This window comes from Notechis scutatus, chromosome 14, assembly GCF_049901735.1.
Source record: "Notechis scutatus isolate UNSWTSFEM ecotype Mainland chromosome 14, rNotScu1.2, whole genome shotgun sequence".
Taxonomy (NCBI): Eukaryota; Metazoa; Chordata; class Lepidosauria; order Squamata; family Elapidae; genus Notechis; species Notechis scutatus.
The window spans coordinates 6,959,477-6,977,681 of NC_142022.1; the positions used below are offsets into that span (position 1 = coordinate 6,959,477).

An 18,205-nucleotide genomic window follows, 5' to 3' on the forward strand; every position below is an offset into this window, starting at 1 on the left:
CTTCTTCTTTTTCTTCTTCTTCTTTTTTTGGAAAAAGGTGGGGGATTTTTTTTAATAGCTGGGACAAAATCCACCCTGCCTTTCCGGCCGCTCAAGAGACCGACCTGGCCTTTCCAGCCCCATCCTCTGTGCTTCGCCCACCTTCCTGACGTTTCCTGCCCACTCACCCCCAATCAACACCCACACACACACACACCCCACACACAAAAGGGCTTGTGGGCATCCCTTGTTCCACACCAGATTCTCCCTGCAAAATCCTTCTGCCGTTTTCCTAATCTTCCTTCTATGACTCTCCCTCCCTCCCCAAAAAAAACCCCCACCTCATCCCAAGTTGAGGAAGGGGCTGAGGAAAACCCCTTGGGGGGTGGGTGGGTGGGGGCCCCAGAATACACCCTACATCCGTTGTATAGTTGTGTGGCTTTCTGCTGGTTTTCCCCATGTCATTCCTGTCTCGGCGTCGCCCAAAGAGTTAACCCACAAAGCCTCACTCGCCTCCTCCCGGTGGGGCTGGATCTGGGGGCTGGCCAGGTGATGGGTGAGATGGTCCAGGCAGAAGAGGAAGGGGGGCCAAGGCAATAAAGGTGGATCCCCACCCCGAGGCCAGCGAGAGACCATCCATCCCTCCGTCCAAACCCGGAGCTACTGCAACCCAAGCGAGTGAGTAAACCCCCCCCCCTCCCCAAGGAAGGGAGGGTGCCCCACCGCCCTTGCCTACCCCATAGGCACCACTGCCCCCTCCCAGGGCTCTTTGGAAAGGGGGCTCCTGTGTGATCTTAAAGGGGGGGGGGAGAGAAAGGAAGGAGTTAGGAGCCCAGACAAGGAGATGGTGAAACAGCATTAAATGTGCGAAGCGTTCATCACTCACCCACACAGCCTCTTGTTGTGCTTCCCCTTCTTCCTTCCAGGTAAGTGTGTCGCTCCTTTGTTGTTATTGTCAGGTTTTCTATTCTCTCTCTCTCTTTTTTTTTTGGGAGGGGAGGGGGGAGCCCAAGGAGGTTGGGGAGGGGCAGAGGGCAAGGGCAGGTGTGCACACCTGGGCGAGGGGCTTGCAACCTGCTGAAATAGCTCCAGGGATTGGAGAAGCAAGGGTGTGTGTGTGTGTGATCTGACTTGTGTTTGTGTGTGTGAGAAAGAGACAGGATAGGATGTCACACCTGTGCGTGGGGGTCTCTGGGCGAGTTTGTGTGCATTCAGGCAGGGGTAGGCTGGGAGTGAGAAACACACCGATGAGGGTGAAAGAATGACGTGCCAGTCCCAAAGCACATGGCATCTTGGCGGTGTGTGTGTGTGTGTATTAACACAATTTGTGTTATTAACACAATTTGGGGGCACACAAACACACACACTTGGTGGCCAGCAGGATAAGGGGAAGAATCCGAGAAGGAACCAGACTCTGTAAGTAAATATATATATATATATATATATATAAATTTTTTATTTATTTTTTAATCAGGCAGCCCCCCAAAGGAGACACTGTTTGTAAGTGTGTAAATGAGTCTGAAATCAAAACCTTTGCTTTGCACACAGATAAAGTTAGTGAGGGTGGTGAGGGGGTTTGGAAAGCCCAAGAGTGTGATTAAAGTGTAAAAAGGGCTGAGCTAGCAGTTTGTGTATGTTGTGTGAAGCAGTGCAATGTTGTCTTGTTTTGAGTTTAGCAGGTTTATTTTAATTTCCACACCCCTCGCACTTGCATTTCTCACTTGGCTTTCCAAGGAAATTTGCCTTGTCTCTAGAAATAGATGAAAAAAAAAGAAACATCCTGCGAATTTCCCCTATGGCGACAACTCTGCGAGGTAGGCTGGGCCAAGAGGGGACAATTGGGCCAAACTCATCCTGCGGGGCAATTAAAACTGGCTGTCCCCCAAAGCCGGTCAATCCCGAGACACCACCACCCCCAAAACGATCCAGGTGGCCCGTGGATGGGAGAGAAATAGGTGTGCATGAATGTGTGTGTGACAAGAAGTTAAAAAAGGGCAGAATTTATGGGTGTGCACAAAGCCGGAATGGCAGAAGAGGGGAGAGCTGGTGAACGCCTCTTGCTTGTGGAAATTGGTGTCAGTGATTGAGGATCAAAATTAGGAACAGGAATGCTGTTGGAACAGAAAAGAGCAATGATCCCAAAGTTCTATTGGATCTGTGTGACCCAACCGAGCAAAGCTTTTCGGTTGCACAGAACACTGCTTCACACCTAGAAGAGGCAACCTTGCAGCTTTCCAATTTAAATCAGATTAAATCTTTGTAACAGTCATACACCAGCATAAGAAGAGTGGAACGCAAAGCGATAATTTTAAAAGAGATGGAGAGAGAGAGAGAGAAAAGAGAGAAAAGAAAGAAAAAAAGAGAAGGAAAGAAAAAGAAAAGAAAGGTAGATGGATGGAGGGATAGATGGATGGAGGCATGGAGACATGGATGGAGAGATGGATAGAGACGAGAAAGAAAGAAGAAGATAGACAAATGGATGGAGGCATGATGGATGGAGGTGTGAAGGCATGGATAGAGACAAGAAAGAAAAAGAAGAAAGACAGAAAGACAGACAAATGGATGGATGGAGGGATGATGGATGGAGAGATGGATAGAGACAGAAAGAAACAAGAATAAAAAACGAAAAAGACGAAGACAGAGAAAGACAGACAAACAGCTAGATGGATGGAGGGATGATGGATGGAGATGGATGGAGAGATGGATAGAGACAGAGAAAGAAGAAAGAAGAAAAAAGGACAGACAAGACAGCTAGATGGATGGAGGGATGATGGATGGAGATGGATGGAGAGATGGATAGAGACAGAGAAAGAAGAAAAAAAGACAGACAAATAGACAGCTAGATGGATGGAGGGTTAGATGGATGGAGGGATGGATAGACAGACAGACAGACAGACCAAGAGAGATGAGAGAGATTTTTAAAATGGTGTATTTCAGATATTTGGCTTTTGAAACACTCCACGCTTTGTATTTCACCTTTCTTAGGCTGGTCTCAGTCTTCCCTTTCCCGCCGAAGCGTTCTGTCTGATCCAGAAGCCGGCTGCAGCTGGCTGAAGCCCGTTTTGAGGCTTGGGAGCCAACTTGCTTTTTTTTTTTTTTTTTTGGCTTGGGGTGTGCGCCAGGCTGCCATCCTCAGCTGCAGAGAAGCCCTCCACCCCCTGTTGAATTGCTGCCTGCTCGGTCCAGGCCCTGCCGGCCCCTGGGCTTAAGTTCTCTTGCTCCCCAAGGGGAAAATCAGGAATATTTTTAATTCACTCGTTGAGAGCCACAGAGAGAGAGGCTGGAGGGGCATTTAATTGCATCCTCTTCGGTTGATCGGAGCTGATTTTGGGGGGTCTGGCACGGCTCCCACCTTGCCGCAGAATCGTCCTCGCTGCTGGCAACGGTGGTGAATGTCCACACAACCGTAAAACTACTTCTAACCATGGCCAGAAAAAAAAAAAAAACTTTATTCTTGAACTCTGAACCGGCGCTGATTAGGAAGTAAGGAGATCTTGCTAATCGATAACAGATAATCAAGAATAGGAAGGGACCTTGTAGGTCATCTAGTCCAACCCCACTCCACCCAAGCGGGAGACCCTACACCATTTCTGACAAATGGCAGTCCAGTCTCTTCTTGAAAGTCTCCAGGGATGACGCTCTCACAGCTCTTCCATTCGTTGATTGTTCTCACTGTCAGAAAATTCATCCTTATTTCCAGATTAAATATCCCCTGGAGACCATTGGTGGGGCGATAAACAGACAGTCCTCGACTTACAATCTGTTTAGTGACCGTTCAAAGTTACGGCAGCCCTGGAAAAAGTGACGTACGGCCGTTTTTTCACGCTTAGTGTCCCCAAGGGTCACGTGATGGTAATTACTCGGCGAATGACTCACGCTTACGCTGCCGGGGTCGTGGGAATCGCCCGTTTGCGGCCTTTGACAAGAAAGCTCAAAGGGAGAGGGAGGATGGATTCACTCAATGACTATCTGATCCGCTTAACAACGGCAGTGGTTCGCTGAACGGCTGCGACAAAATTGGTTAAATTGGGGGCAGCTCACTTCAAATTTGCCTTGCAATGGAAATTTTGATCCCAATTCTCGTTGTAAGTTGGGGACTACTTGCTTACTGGGTTTTTTTTGGGGGGGAGGGCGTTTCCTGGTTTTATTGGTTGTCCATTGCGGGGGCGGTAACTTGATACAAAGAGTTTGAGGTCCATAGCTGGAAATGGAATATTTTTTCCGAACTCAAGAGAGAAAGAACAAGGAGGCTGTCCTCAATCACAAAATACCCACTTTTGTCTCCCAAACCCAATCTCTCAGCTTGGTCCTCATGGATCTAGGCCCTAGATTCTAGGGGGTTGGGCTAGAAGACCTTCCAAGGTCCCTTACCCATTCTGACGATGGCTGGATAAATGCGGGTTCCCGTTAGCAAACCGCGTGGCTCGCGCTCCCGAGAGAGAGAGAGAGAGAGAGAGAGAGAGAGAGGAAAAATTGCAACCAAGAAAACTAAAAAAAGAGCAACCCGATTTCCCCCCCATTCTGGCATCTTAGAGTTTTAAAGGTAGACTGCTCCTGAACAGGGAAGCTCCGTCATTTTCCTGTCAATTTTTCGAGGCCGGTGGTGGTGGGAGTCTGGCCAGTCCTGCTGACCCCCATCTTCTTTGCCCATCCTCCGCCAGTGAGTTATCCTCCAGACGTTGACCTCACCGGCTCTCTGCCCATAGTCTGCTACGTCTCCAAGGACTCCATCTTGAGCCAGCCGCCCGCCAAAGCCGGTACGGTGATGCGCCGGAGGACGCTTTTGGCCCTGGTCTCCATTGTCGCGCTTTACCTGGTGATGGGCGCCGTCGTCTTCCGCCTGCTTGAGCAGCCCCATGAAGCTGTCCAACAGGTGAAGATCCATGCCTACCTGGAGCACTTCCTCAAGGCGCATGAATGCGTGGCGGTGGAAGACCTGGAGGAGTTGATCCAGGTAAGGGGAGAGGCTGATGGGTTGCTTCCAGGTGAGTGGACTTCAACTCCCAGAATCCCCCATCTTTGCAGATCGGTTTTTGTCCACCGTTGCCATTTGCAGGTGGCTGGACTTCAACTCCCAGAATTCTCCCCCTTGTTTCTTAACCTTAGAAACTTCCAGGAGGCTGGAGTTCAAATCCCAGGATTCCCCCAGCTTCCAGGTTAGAATTTTTCTCAACCTTTGCCATTTTTAGATGTGTGGACTTCAATCCCCAGAATCCCCCAGCCTCTATAACAGTGTTTCTTAGCCGTAGAAACTTCCAGATGGATGGACTTCAACTCCCAGAATCCCCCAGTCTTAGATCAGTGTTTTTTCCCCCCAAACCTTAGAAACTTCCAGTTCAAGTCCCAGAATCCCCCAGCCTCTAGATTAGAATTTTTCTCAACCTTTTTTCATTTTTTAAATGGGTAGACTTCAACTCCCAGAATCCCCTAGCTTGGAATCATCAGCAAGGAACCTCCCCCCACACACACACTTGGGTTATTATATAGGTAGTCCTTCAACTTCTCTTGGCAGCGCCATCGTAACTTCGAACGTTCATTAAACAAATCATTGTAAGTCAAGACATACCTATCTTCTTCTCACCAACCTTGGCCGAGCGCAAAACGTAAAAAATTTGACCTGCTGAATCATTGGATGGGCCACCACCAAGAAACCCACCACCTCTTAGCTGAACTAGGAAGTTACGGGTGGAAGAAAAACAATGGAATTACGTAGCTTCGCTGGGAAATTGGCAGTAAAGCATCCGTAATTCCTTTTTTTTTGTGTGTGTGTGTCCCTCCTTCCTAGCAAATCAACGAGGCAACGGGAGCCGGCGTGGATCCAGCGGTCAACGTTAGCAACACCAACGCTTCTCGCTGGGATATGGACAGTGCTTTTTTCTTCGCCGGCACCGTCATCACCACAATTGGTACCTGGGGGCGTGGGTGAGAGGGATGGGAAGTTGGATTGGTCGTGACACTTAGTTTATAGTTTAAGAACTTGGTTTGGCTTACCCTTGTGCCAAGGAGGTGTCATTAAGAACATTCCGACAGGAAACAGACAACAATGCAAGCAATAATTCTTACTTTAGGACCAGAGGTTTATTGTTTCTAATCATTTGGAACTTAAGAAATGAATAGATATGAAAGATGCAATAGCAGCAGTGAACTTGCGTTAACAAGCCATCGCAATGCTCAGTGTATAGTTTAAGAACTTGGCTTGGCTTACGTTGTGCAAAGGAGGGAAATTCCAGAATCAAATAGAAAAAGCGCATTTTTAAGTGGGTCAAGAGGGGCTTCTCCCCCCTGTCTCACCCCCACAAAGAAAGGCAAACGCAGGTATGACCACCAGATATTCCCTTCCTAAGCGGAGGGAGTCAAAACCTGATTTTTATTTAATGATTCTTTTTTTTTACTGTTAAGTAAATCGCAGCGGTTCTTTAAGGGAATCGTTGCAATCGTTAAACAAGTCCAGCGTGGACTTTCCTTGTCCAAAGCCGGCTGGCGAGATCAGAAATGACGACAACGGGATGCAGCAACAACTGTCAACAAGTACATGCCAGTTGCCAAGCATTTTGATCTATCCTCCTCCTCCTCTTTCTTCTCTTCTTTCTTCTCTTCTTTCTTCTTCTTCTTCTTCTTCTTCTTCTTCTTCTTCTTCTTCTTCTTCTTCTTCTTCTTTTTGATCTCCTCCTCCTCCCTCTTCTTCTTCTTCTTCTTCTTCTTCTTCTTCTTCTTCTTCTTCTTCTTCTTCTTCTTCTTCTTCTTCTTCTTCTTCTTCTTTTTCTTCTTCTTCTTCTTCTCCTCCTCCTCCTCCTCCTCCTCCTCCTCCTCCTCCTCCTCCTCCCCTCCCTCCTCCTCCTCCTCCTCCCTCCCTCTTCTCCTCCTCCTCTTCTTCTTCTTCTTCTTCTTCTTCTTCTTCTTCTTCTTCTTCTTCTTCTTCTTCTTCTTCTTCTTCTTCTTCTTCTTCTTCTTCTTCTTCTTCTTCTTCTTCTTCCTCCTCCTCCTCCTCCTCCTCCTCCTCCTCCTCCTCCTCTTCCTTCGTCTTTTTCTGACATTTCTGCTGTCTCTCCATGGTCCAACAGGGTATGGGAATATCTCTCCCAAGACCAGATATGGCCAGCTTTTCTGCATTTTTTACGCCCTGGTGGGAATCCCTCTTTTTGGGATGCTGCTTGCTGGAGTTGGAGATCAGCTGGGATCCTCTCTCAGGAAAGGCATCGGAAAAGTAGAAGATATTTTCCTGGTGAGTTCTGTCCATGTTTATCTTCCAGGAATTGCCCGTGTTTAATAGCCACCGATTAAAAGCATGATATATATAGGCAAGTTCAGCAATCTAGCCCAACAAGACAGTGGTTGTGAGTTTTGCCCTATTTGACAAACTTTCTTGCCACAGTCCGAGGTTGCCACAAAGAAGAGGGAATCTAGCTCAAAACACCAGAATAGAAAATAATAGAATAGAATAGAATAGAATAGAATAGAATAGAATAGAATAGAATAGAACAGAAATAGAATAGAAAAGAAATAGGAATAGGAATAGGAATAGGAATAGGAATAGAATAGAATTAGAATAGAATAGAATAGAATAGAATAGAATAGAATAGAATAGAATAGAATAGAATAGAATATAGGAATAGAATAGAATAGAATAGGATAGGGTATAGGATAGGGATAGGATAGAATAGAATAGAATAGAATAGAATAGAATAGAATAGAGTATAGGATAGGGAATAGAATAGAATAGAATAATATAGAATAGAATAGGAATAGAATAGAATAGAATAGAATAGAATAGAATAGAATAGAATCTAGTATAGGAATAGGAAAAACCAGAATAGAATAGAATAGAATAGAATAGAATAGAAGAGAAGAGAAGAGAATAGAAGAGAAGAGAAGAGAATAGAAGAGAAGAGAAGAGAGGATAGGATAGGGATAGGATAGGGGATAGGATAGGGATAGAATAGAATAGAATAGAACAGAACAGAACAGAATAGAACAGAATAGAATAGAATAGAATAGAATAGAATAGAATAAGGAATAGAATAGTATAGAGAATAGAATAGAATATAGAATAGAATATAGAATAAGGAATAGAATAGTATAGAGAATAGTATAGAATAGAATCTATACTCATCTAGCTAGGAATCTAGCTCAAAACACCAGAATAGAATAGAATAGAATAGAATAGAATTCTGTTATTGGCCAAGTGTGGTTGGACACACAAAGAATTTGTCTTTGGTGCAAATGCTCTCAGTGTACATAGAATTGGTCCAGAGTTAAGAATAGAATAGAATAGAATGGAATGGAATGGAATAGAATAGAATTCTTTATTGGCATAAGCTCTCAGTGTACATAAAAGAAAAGATACATTCGTCAAGAGTCAAGAATCATCAGGTAGAACACTTAATCATAGTCATAGGGTACAATAAGATATCAAATCATACTAGGAAACAGTCAATAATAATCGTAAGGATACAAGTGACAAAGTTACAGTCCTACAGTCACAAGTGGGAGGGGATGGGTGATAAGGAGTGACGAGAAGATTAACAGTAATAGTAGTGCAGACTTTGTAATAGTTGGACAGTGTTGAGGGAATTATTTGTTTAGCAGAGTGATGGCGTTGAGGAAAAAGCTGTCCTTGTGTCTAGTTGTTCTGGTGTGCAGGGCAATGGTGTGAAGGCAGGACAAGAAGCAACAGATGGAAACTCATCCAGTGGAGAAGCAACCTGGAATTAAGGAGAAACTTTCTGACAGTGAAGACAATTGACCGGTGGAACTTCTTGCCACCAGAAGTTGTGGGGGCTCCACCCCTGGAAGGTTTTTCAAGATGTGATTAGACAGCCATTTGTCTGGATGGGTGTAGGGTTTCCTGCCTGAGGAGGAGGTTGGACTAGAAGACCTCCAAGGTCCCTTCCAACTCTGTTATTCTGTTGTTAAGTGAATCACTGCCGCGGTTAAGTTAGGAACACGGTTGTTAAGTGAACCTTGCTTCCCCGTTGACTCGGCTTGTCAGAAGGTCACAAAAGGGGATTGAAATGACCTTGGGACACTGCGACCGTCATAACTACGAGCCAAGCGTCTGGAGGTTGATCATGTGGCGATGGGGACGCTACGACGGTCGTAAGGGTGAAAAAAACAACGGTCGTCAGTCATTTTTTTCCCCCAGTGCCGTTGTAACGAACGGTCGTAAGACGAGGACTACCTCCGTAGGCGGTGCATCTCTTTCCGGGGTTGTTTCTTCCCTCTCTTCTGCAGAAATGGCAGGTGAGCCCCACCATCGTCCGCATTCTCTCAGCCGTGCTGTTCATCCTCATCGGCTGCCTGCTGTTCGTCTCGTTGCCCACGCTCATTTTCCAATACGTGGAAGGCTGGAGTCTCCTGGAGAGCATCTACTTTGTGGTCATCACCTTGACCACGGTGGGCTTTGGGGACTACGTGGCAGGTGAGCCCCCAGGGGAGAAACAGGCAGGTTTGGCAAAAGCGGGCCAGGTGGATTCCAGGGTTGGGGAAGGAAGGAAGGAAGGAAGGAAGGAAGGAAGGAAGGAAAGGAAGGAAGGAAGGAGGAAGGAAGGAAGGAAGGAAGGAAGGAAGGAAGGAAGGAAGGAAGGAAGGAAGGAAGGAAGGAAGGAAGGAAGGAAGGAAGGAAGAAGGAAGGAAAGGAGAAGAAGAAGGAAGGAAAGGAAAGGAGAAGGAAGAGAAGAAGGAAAGGAAGAAGAGGAGAAGGAAGGAAGGAAAGGAGAAGGAGTAGAAGGAAGGAAAGGAGAAGGAGAGGAAAGAGAAGAAGGAAGGAAGGAAGGAAATGGGAAAGAGAAGGAATGAAGGAAATGGGAAGGAGAAGGAGAAGGAGGAGGAAGGAAATGGGAAGGAGAAGAAGGAGAAGGAAGGAAGGAAGGAAGTGAGAAGGAGAAGAAAGAGAAGTAGGAGAAGGAATGAAGGAAGAAAGTGAGAAGGAGAAGAAAGAGAAGAAGGAGAAGGAAGGAAATGGGAAGGACAAGAAGGAGAAGGAAAGAAGGAAGGAAATGAGAAAGAATGAGAAGAAAGAGAAGGAGAAGGAAGGAAATGGGAAGGAGAAGAAAGAGGAGAAGGAGAAGGAAGGAAGGACATGAGAAGGAACAAGAAGCAGGAAGGAAGGAAGAAAATGGGAAGGAGAAGGACGGAGGGAGAGAAGGAGGGAAAGAAGAAAGGAAGGATGGATGGATGGATGCTGGGAGTTGCGGTTTGGATTGCAGATGGACCCATTCTGGTGGGTTGGGCAAAGATAGCGAGCCTCCAGTGCCCTCTGCATTCTACCTGGCAGGTGCCACGGGAAGCAGCGCTTATTTCTGGTACCAACCATTGGTGATTGTCTGGATTCTTGTGGGATTGGCCTACTTCGCTTCCATTCTGACCATGATTGGCAACTGGTTGCGGGCGTTGTCCAAGCGCACCCGAGCCGAGGTGAGCATGCCACAAGCGATTTCCCCCTCCCAGTTATTTAAAAGTGTGTGTCCGGGGGTTGGGGGGAAGAGTTCAGCCTGGCTGTGTTGGAAATGACCCCCTAGCCCCCCGAATTTCCAACCAAAGGGAGGATTGAAGAGGCTCTCTGAGCTTGGTTGGTTTCTTGCAGACATTTCATGACCCAACTAGATAACATCATCAGTGCTAGAAAGGAGTTGGTAGGAGGAGGAGGGGAGGAGGAGGAGGAGGAGGAGAAGGAGAAATTAATAATAATAACAATAACAATAACAATAACAAGAACAAGAATAAGAATAAGAATAAGAATAACAAGAATAAGAATAAGAATATATTACCTTAACAGTTCCTATGCCCTTAGTTAGGACTCGAGCTGTTGAGCTGCCAACCAGCCCCAAGGGCTGTGAATCTCTCCAAAGATGAACAGCAACAGCAATAATAATAATAATAATAATAATAATAATAATTGTGGGGTCCCTGATGTTTTTTGAGCTTGGTTGTTTCCTTGCAGACCTTTCATGACCCAACTAGGGAATGTTGTTATCTATCCAGGATTTGCAATTTTCTTTCTGTTCTTTCCCTGAAACTTTTTTAAGAGGAAAGGTGAGGTCACAATTTTGCTGAATTTGGCCAGTGGTTTTGCTCGGGAACCCTGGGCATTTTAACGAGGCAAAAGCTTCCGTCGTCTTAATGAAACTATTGACTTAAGAAACATTTGAGAGACGTGGAGTTTGGTTGGTTTGTTCCCCTTTGATGGCCAAATGCAATTGACTTCTTCTGGGAGTTCCAAATCGAATTGGCATCCTGAGGTTTTCCAATTTTCTGCATTAAAATGGAGAGGCTTTTTAATGTAGAAATCGCGTTCAAGTTTTATAAGGGTTTGACGATCCTTCTGAAGGCCATCGTTTTGGGAGTGCAATCTTGGGGCGGATCCCAAAAAGATCCAGTTTTTTGAAAAGGAGCCCCTTTTCTGCCTTTACAACTATTCTCCTTTTCTGCCTTTACAACGATTCTCCTTTTCTGCCTTTACAACGATTCTCCTTTTCTGAGGAAAAAAGATTAGACTGGATGGGGAAATCTACTTGGTTTACATTGGCTAAAATTTCATGACCCAACTAGGTAACATCATCAGTGTTAGACTGACTAGCCCTGATGACATTCCCTAGTTGGGTCATGAAACATCTGCATGAAAACCACCAAGCTCAGAGAGCACCAGGGAGCCCTCCTTTTCATCCCCGAGCTGCCAATATTCTCTTCTATTGGAATTGCAAATCCTTTGTTTCTTTTTAATGTTTTGTTTTCTAGCGTTTTATGCTTAGATTACGGCTCTACCGGCTGCATTCGGCCCACTTAACAGTGATGAGCTTTAGTTCTAATTTGCCCAATATCCCAAATTCATTGCAGAAGGAGGAATTAATTTAAACTGCAGCTGGCAATTTCCTGGCTGGAGAACTGACACACACGCGCACGCAAAAACACACAGGCGCTTCTAGTGGTTTGCAGGCTGGGCACGGGGCCATTTTGCCACTCCAAAAAACCCCAGATGGTGTTAATTTTGTTCCCACGTTCGCTCGTTCATCAGTGCCCTTAATTGAAAGCTGTTTCTCTCTCAACGATGCTTGATGGGCAAAGGGAAAGCAGAGAAACAAACCTTGAAAACCCAGCTCTTGTTTGGGATGGCTTGGGCTACAAGTTGAGGACTAGCTGGATGTTTCTAACTAGCACAGTGAATAGAATTAGAATGAGAATTGACACTAGAACAGGGGTCCCCACCACCGTCCGCGGACTGCACCGTCCGCTGAACAAGTCCTACCGGGCCGCTGGCTTGCTGGGCACCACCATCTTTTTGATGAAAAGTGCTTCCGGTGAGCTTTTCCGGAAAGCTCACCAGAAGCACGTTTTCATCAAAAAAGATGGCGCCAGCGCCCGGTGAGCTTTTCCGGGTAGAAAGCTCACCGAAGCACGCTTTCATCAAAAAGATGGCGGCGCCAGCGCTCGTGAGCTTTTCCGGTAGAAAGCCATTTCTACCTGGAAAAGCTCACGAGCGCATGCGCCATCTTTTGATGAAAAAGTGCTTCTGGTGAGGTCACGGAAGCACTTTTTCAGCAAAAAGATGGCGGCGCCCAACTGATGCCGTGACTGGTCGCGGCGCCCAGCTGATGCCGGTACCGGGCCGCGCGTAAAAAGGTTGGGGATCACTGCACTAGAAGACAAGATAATAGAGAAGAGAAGAGAGAAGAGATAGAAGAGAAATGAAGAGAAGAGAAGGAATAGAATAGAATTAGAATTAGAATAGAATAGATAATAGATTATAAAATATAGAATAGATAATGAAATATAGAATAGAATATACGGTAGAATAGAACAGAATAAAATAAGTAGATAATAAAATAGATAATAGAATAAATAAGAATAGAATAGAATTAACAATGCAAGAATAGAATAGAACAGAATAGAATAAGAAGTAGATAATAAAATAGGTAATGGAATGGAATGGAATAGAATAGAATTAACAATGCAAGAATAGAATAGAACAGAATAGAATAAGAAGTAGATAATAAAATAGGTAATAGAATGGAATGGAATGGATTGGAATAGAATAGAACATAGAGTTGGCTGTGGAGGAAACTGGGGAAGGGCAAAGTCTGGCTGGGCAGAGCAGGGAAGAGGTAGAACAAGGGAGAGGGGATTCAGAGGAAAAACCAGGCCCACCCCCTCTTCATCCTAGGGCACGCAGGGAGGAACGGAGAAGAGAGCAATGTGGGTTGCGTGGCTTACGGGGGAGGGAAGGCCCTGATTCCCTTCATTAGCTGCAGCTGGGAACACAGTGTATAAAAGAGGAAGTTGCGCACAGCAAGTTGTTGGGAGCAAACGTGAATTTATCTTGTATCATCGTGGCTTACTTGTGTTCCTGGCGTCTTCCCAACTGTGTGAGTTTTGCCGTGCTTTCAAGTCTCAAATTCCTCCTCCTGCCCTGTCAAGCTAATTACTTCAGTTTGGTTTGTTTGGACTTTAAGTTACAGTTTATGTTGACCATGTTTTGGATTTAATTTTCTGCAGTCAAAGGCTGCTCCTGGGAGAGCTTTTCTCCAGCCAGAAGGTAACCAGGACATTGGGGGCAAAGTTGGAGCTAATAAAGGGAGTCTTCTTGCTTATCTGACTGTGTTGCCTTTCTGCCGTGCCCCTTTGGGTCATCACAGGCCCGGGTGCCTTTTTTTAGCTGCTTGATTTTCCTCTTTTTTCCCCGCAGATGGGAGATCTCACGGCTCACGCCGCCTCCTGGACTGGCAACGTGGCGTCACAGCTCCGTGTCCCTAACATGCCCTTTCCGGACAAGTTGCCACGCGTACCTTCCTTAAAGGGGAAGCCATCGTCATCTTCCACCATCTTGCCCCAAGGGGAGAACCCCCTGTCTTCACCGCCGCCACCCTTTCTCTTGCAGCACCCGGCTCTGATGCCCTCTGTCCCCATGCTGTGCCCGGGACATTCCCCACCCCCACCGCAAAACCCGCCTCCCCTCAACACCTCCCCTTCCATTTCCCCGCGGCCGATAGACTACACAGGGGAAAACCTGACCTTCATCGACGAGAGCTCCGACACGCTCAGCGAAGGAGGGCCCCCTTCCACCCGCCTGCCTCGCCGCTGGCGCCCAAGGCCACGGCACCACACGGATCCCGCCGTGACGCCGGCGTTACCCTTGATTCTTCTCAGCCGGACCCGGGACAAAGGCGAATCGGTGTAAAGACAGGAGTGAGCCCGAGCTTAACAAGGAGGGATTGTCCGATCCACGGTGCCGATCCATCCATCCTTTCCACCACCACCACTACCACCTCTGGCCTGGTGTAGGCTCTCCTGCTTGGGCAAGGGGGTTGGACTCAATGACCTACAAGGCCCCCTTCTTCCAACTCTTGTTAGTCTGTATCTGCTCCCGGAAGAGTGGAATCCAATGCCATTCTCTTCTTTTCTGCACGAGATGCTGAGTTTATGCTCCGGCATGTGTCTGTCCTGTTTGCGGCGATTAACGGGGCCTCTGGCAGCCACCCCAATATTCTTGGCAAACCACCCCCTCCTCTCTGGAATGGTAGATGGGAAAGGATCCCAGGAGACGGGGCGAAGAGATGCTGCCTAGGGAACAGTCAGAGAAGAGGCAACCCAGCCCTTGGCTGTGTAATGGTCAGGCTCCCTAGTTTCTCTGGCTATCAAAGAGATGATGATGATATGTCCGCCAGAATAGAGCTGGGAGGGACCTTCAAGGCCTTCTAGTCCAACCCACCCCTTCTCAGGCGGGAAACCCCATAGACAAAACCACCATCGAGCCCAAAAGGTGTGTTGCTAAGTGGGAAATTTGGTAAGTGGGTTTTGCCACCGTGGTACGCCTTCTCTTGCCACCTTTGTTAAGTCAATCGCCAACGTTGTTAAATTGGAATCTGGCTTCCACATTGCCTTGGCTCGTCAAAAGATTTTATTTTTTTAAATATTTTATTCGGTTTTCAAAGATTAAAAACATAAAATAAAACTTTATACATCGTTGTATCAATGTCAAGGCATCCCTCCCATTTCCTTATCATCTTTCTATATATAATTTCTTATTCCATTACCATTGCATAATTCTTTCCTTGTTACAAATCAATACATTTTCATCTTACATTTCAATTTTCTCCTTAATACATATTTACGTAGTTTCTTATGCTTTTACCTAATTGCCACTCTAATTTCTTTTTATTCTTAAACCATTCATACCAGGCGTCCCAGACTGTATCATATATCGAATCTTCCTTATCTTTTAATTTCAGCGTTAGCCTGTCCATCTCTATACAGTCTAATATTTTCTTTATAAATGGTCAAAAGATTTTAGATTTAGGTCTTTTTTGCAGACCTTATACCATTCCAGACAAGTGGCTGTTTAGTCTCTTCTTAAAAACCTCCAGTATTGGAGCACCCACAATTTCTGGTGGCAAGCAGTTCCACTGGTTAATTGTCCTCACTATTAGGAAGTTTCTCCTTAATTCCAGGTTGCTTCTCTCCTGGATTAGTTTCCATCCATTCTTTCTTGTCCTGCCTTCTGGGTGCTTTGGAGAATAATTTGACCCCCCCTCTTCTTTGTGGCAGCCCCTCAAATACTGGAATACGCCCCCTAATCCTTCTTTCCTCTAGACTAGCCATACTCAATTCCTGCAACTGTTTTTCATACGTTCAATCAGGCCTTCATTCATCTTAGTTGCTCTTCTCTGCGCTTTCCCCCCCAAAATCTCAGTGTCTTTTCTTTTCTTTTTTTGTAATACGGGGACCCAAACTGGATGCAGTATCCCAGGGGTGGCCTTACTAAGGGTTTACAAAGTACTACTAAGAACTTGACGTGCATTTTGATTCTCTGTCTCTGTTTATATACCACCCGGGATTGTATTAACCTTTTTTTTGGCTGCCGCTGCACACTGCTAACTCACGTTTAAGTGGTCATCCATTAAGACGCCAAGATCCCTTTCCCGGTTGCTGTTTTTGAGCCAGGTTTTACCTGGCTGTACTTTTGGTGTTTTTTTTCCTGCCTAAGTGTACAACCTTGGCGATTCCCTGGGCCAGGTCTTTTTAGATTACGGTAGGGATTTCCTTCTGCCATCCTTATGGGCCAGATGTCAACCTACTGGACAGCCACTTGACTGAGACTGTATAGTTTCTCCTGCTTGGGCAGCGGACTGGACTAGATGACCTACAGGTTCCCTTCCAACTCTGTTAATCTGTATCTGTCCTGATTTCCTTTAACCACTAACTCTTCCCAACATAATGGCTTTCTCCAGTGAATTCTCCCCCCCATGACATGGCCAAAATATGTGAGACACAATTTCGTGATTTATTTATTTTATTTTTTTGCCTTCTAGCGACGTATCTCGGTAAAAAGGACGGTGGGAGATTTGAACTTACAGACTTCTGGAAGAAATATTTAACCTTCTCAAGTAGACCAGGCAGGAAACCCAGATCAAATCAGCTCATTCTACTTTCTTGTAGAAAAGCGGAATCTTTGCAAAATCTTGTCAGAAATGGTGTAGGGTCTCCCACTTGGGCGGGGGTTGGACTAGACGACCTATAAGGTCCCTTCCAACTCTGATTATCTGTATCTAAAGTCCAATTCTGCCCCTCCGTCTCTTTTACAGCCGGAAAAACTAGGGTGGGTTTGGCAACCTCCTACCAAGCAAAGTCAAATGGGAAAGCCAGATTCATTGGACAACGTCGTGACTAACTTGTCACAACGGCCGGGATTCACTTAGCACACGTGGCAAGAAAAAATCCTAAAATGAGGCCAGATTCACTTAATGGAGGAATTCTGGCAGTTGGAAGTCCACAAGGCTGAAGATCGCGAGATCAGAGGGCCCTGTCTTAATCTAACTGTTCCCGTGGCACCATCCTTTCCTCCTCCTTCCAAGGTCTTTCCTGCATACCATTACGAGAACCTTTCTGCACAACGGCTGCTCTTTTCTCAGTCCACCCCCAAGGAATCCTTCCTTGTAATTCTAAAAATTACAAGGAAGGCCCCCCACCCCTCTCCACCTATGTGCCTGTGACAGCTGTGTGATGTTTTCCAGGCTTCTGGACTTGGATGTCCTGGTAAATTGGCGTTGCTACCACACCCAGCATTCGGCTCTGAATGTTGGTCTCTTCTTGCATGCTCTTCACCAAGTCTGGTGCACACAACCCTTTTTCCTCTCTCCGCCGTGGAGTTCAGGAGCATAGTTACACAACAGGAATCGGGGGGATTCCGTCCTTGGAGCCTCTCCGTTTCTCCCCAAGGAATTCTGGGTCATGTAGTTAAAAGAAGAAACTGCAAACGGGACATATCGGTCTCTTTGCTCTTCTCAGTATTTGGAGGAAAACAGGCTAGTTAAAACCAGAAGAGAAGTAAGCCTCTTTATAGGCAGAAAAAACTATACAGCAAACAATAAAATTGCATCCTACCTCTGAAGAGGCTCACCGTTGCTGGAGTCCTAGATTTTGGCTGTAACTGTAAACTTCAGGGAGAGAAAGAGAAAAAAGAGAGAGAAAGAAGAGAGAAAGAAGAAAGGGAGGGAGGGAGGGAAGAGGAAAGAGAGAAAAGAGAAAGAAAAAAACGGGAGAAAGAATGAGAGAAAGAAAAAGAACTAACAAGAGAGAAAAAGAAAGCGAGAAATAAAAAGAAAAGGAGGAAGAGAGAAAGGACAAGAAAGAAAGAAAGAAAAGGAACAAGAGAGAAAGTGAGAGAAAGAAAATGCGAGGGAAAGCGAGAAAGAAAAAAGAAAAAGGGAGAAAGAGGACAAGAGAGAGAGAGAGAAAGAGCAAGAGAGGAAGAAAGAGAGAGAGAAAGCCAGAGAAATTACAAGGAGAGGAATGCCCCTTTTGGTTCCTGTCTTCCATTCTTCACTTCACAAATGTGCCTGTTCTTATCTTGTGTATTTTATCAACTGGGGTTGTGATGGAAATAAAAGAAATTAAAACAACTCAACAGCTACTCTGGTGTCTCTCTCTGTGTGTGTGTTTGTGTCCGGCCTCACTTCCTTTGCTCATTAAGTCCAGCCCGAACTTTTCAAACGGCATCTCAATCCTCTTGGCTTTCAAACCTCCTCTTTAAAATTTGATCTTTTCATTTTATTATTTCTTATCTCCTCCAAGAGCTGAACGGATCAATAGACTCCATTACGATTATTACATTATCTCCACCATTATGATCCATTCCCATATTTTCTGTACCTGTGGGGTAGAAACCCCCCTTACTTATATAATGTCTTTCCTCTCCCTTCGGATTTGCATCTTTGTTCAAGAATTAGAAACCAGA

General features: G+C 45.7%; 1 protein-coding gene across 1 annotated transcript; it reads left to right on the forward strand.

The window, feature by feature from the left end:
• The first annotated feature begins 440 nt into the window (after positions 1-440).
• KCNK4 (potassium two pore domain channel subfamily K member 4) lies at positions 441-14,671 on the forward strand. Its single transcript, XM_087943145.1, has 7 exons — positions 441-657; positions 4,641-4,933; positions 5,765-5,885; positions 7,041-7,201; positions 9,211-9,397; positions 10,253-10,392; positions 13,658-14,671. Coding segments are annotated over exons 1-7 (1,395 nt in total). The 5' UTR covers positions 441-656; the 3' UTR covers positions 14,150-14,671.
• The last annotated feature ends 3,534 nt before the right edge of the window (positions 14,672-18,205 follow it).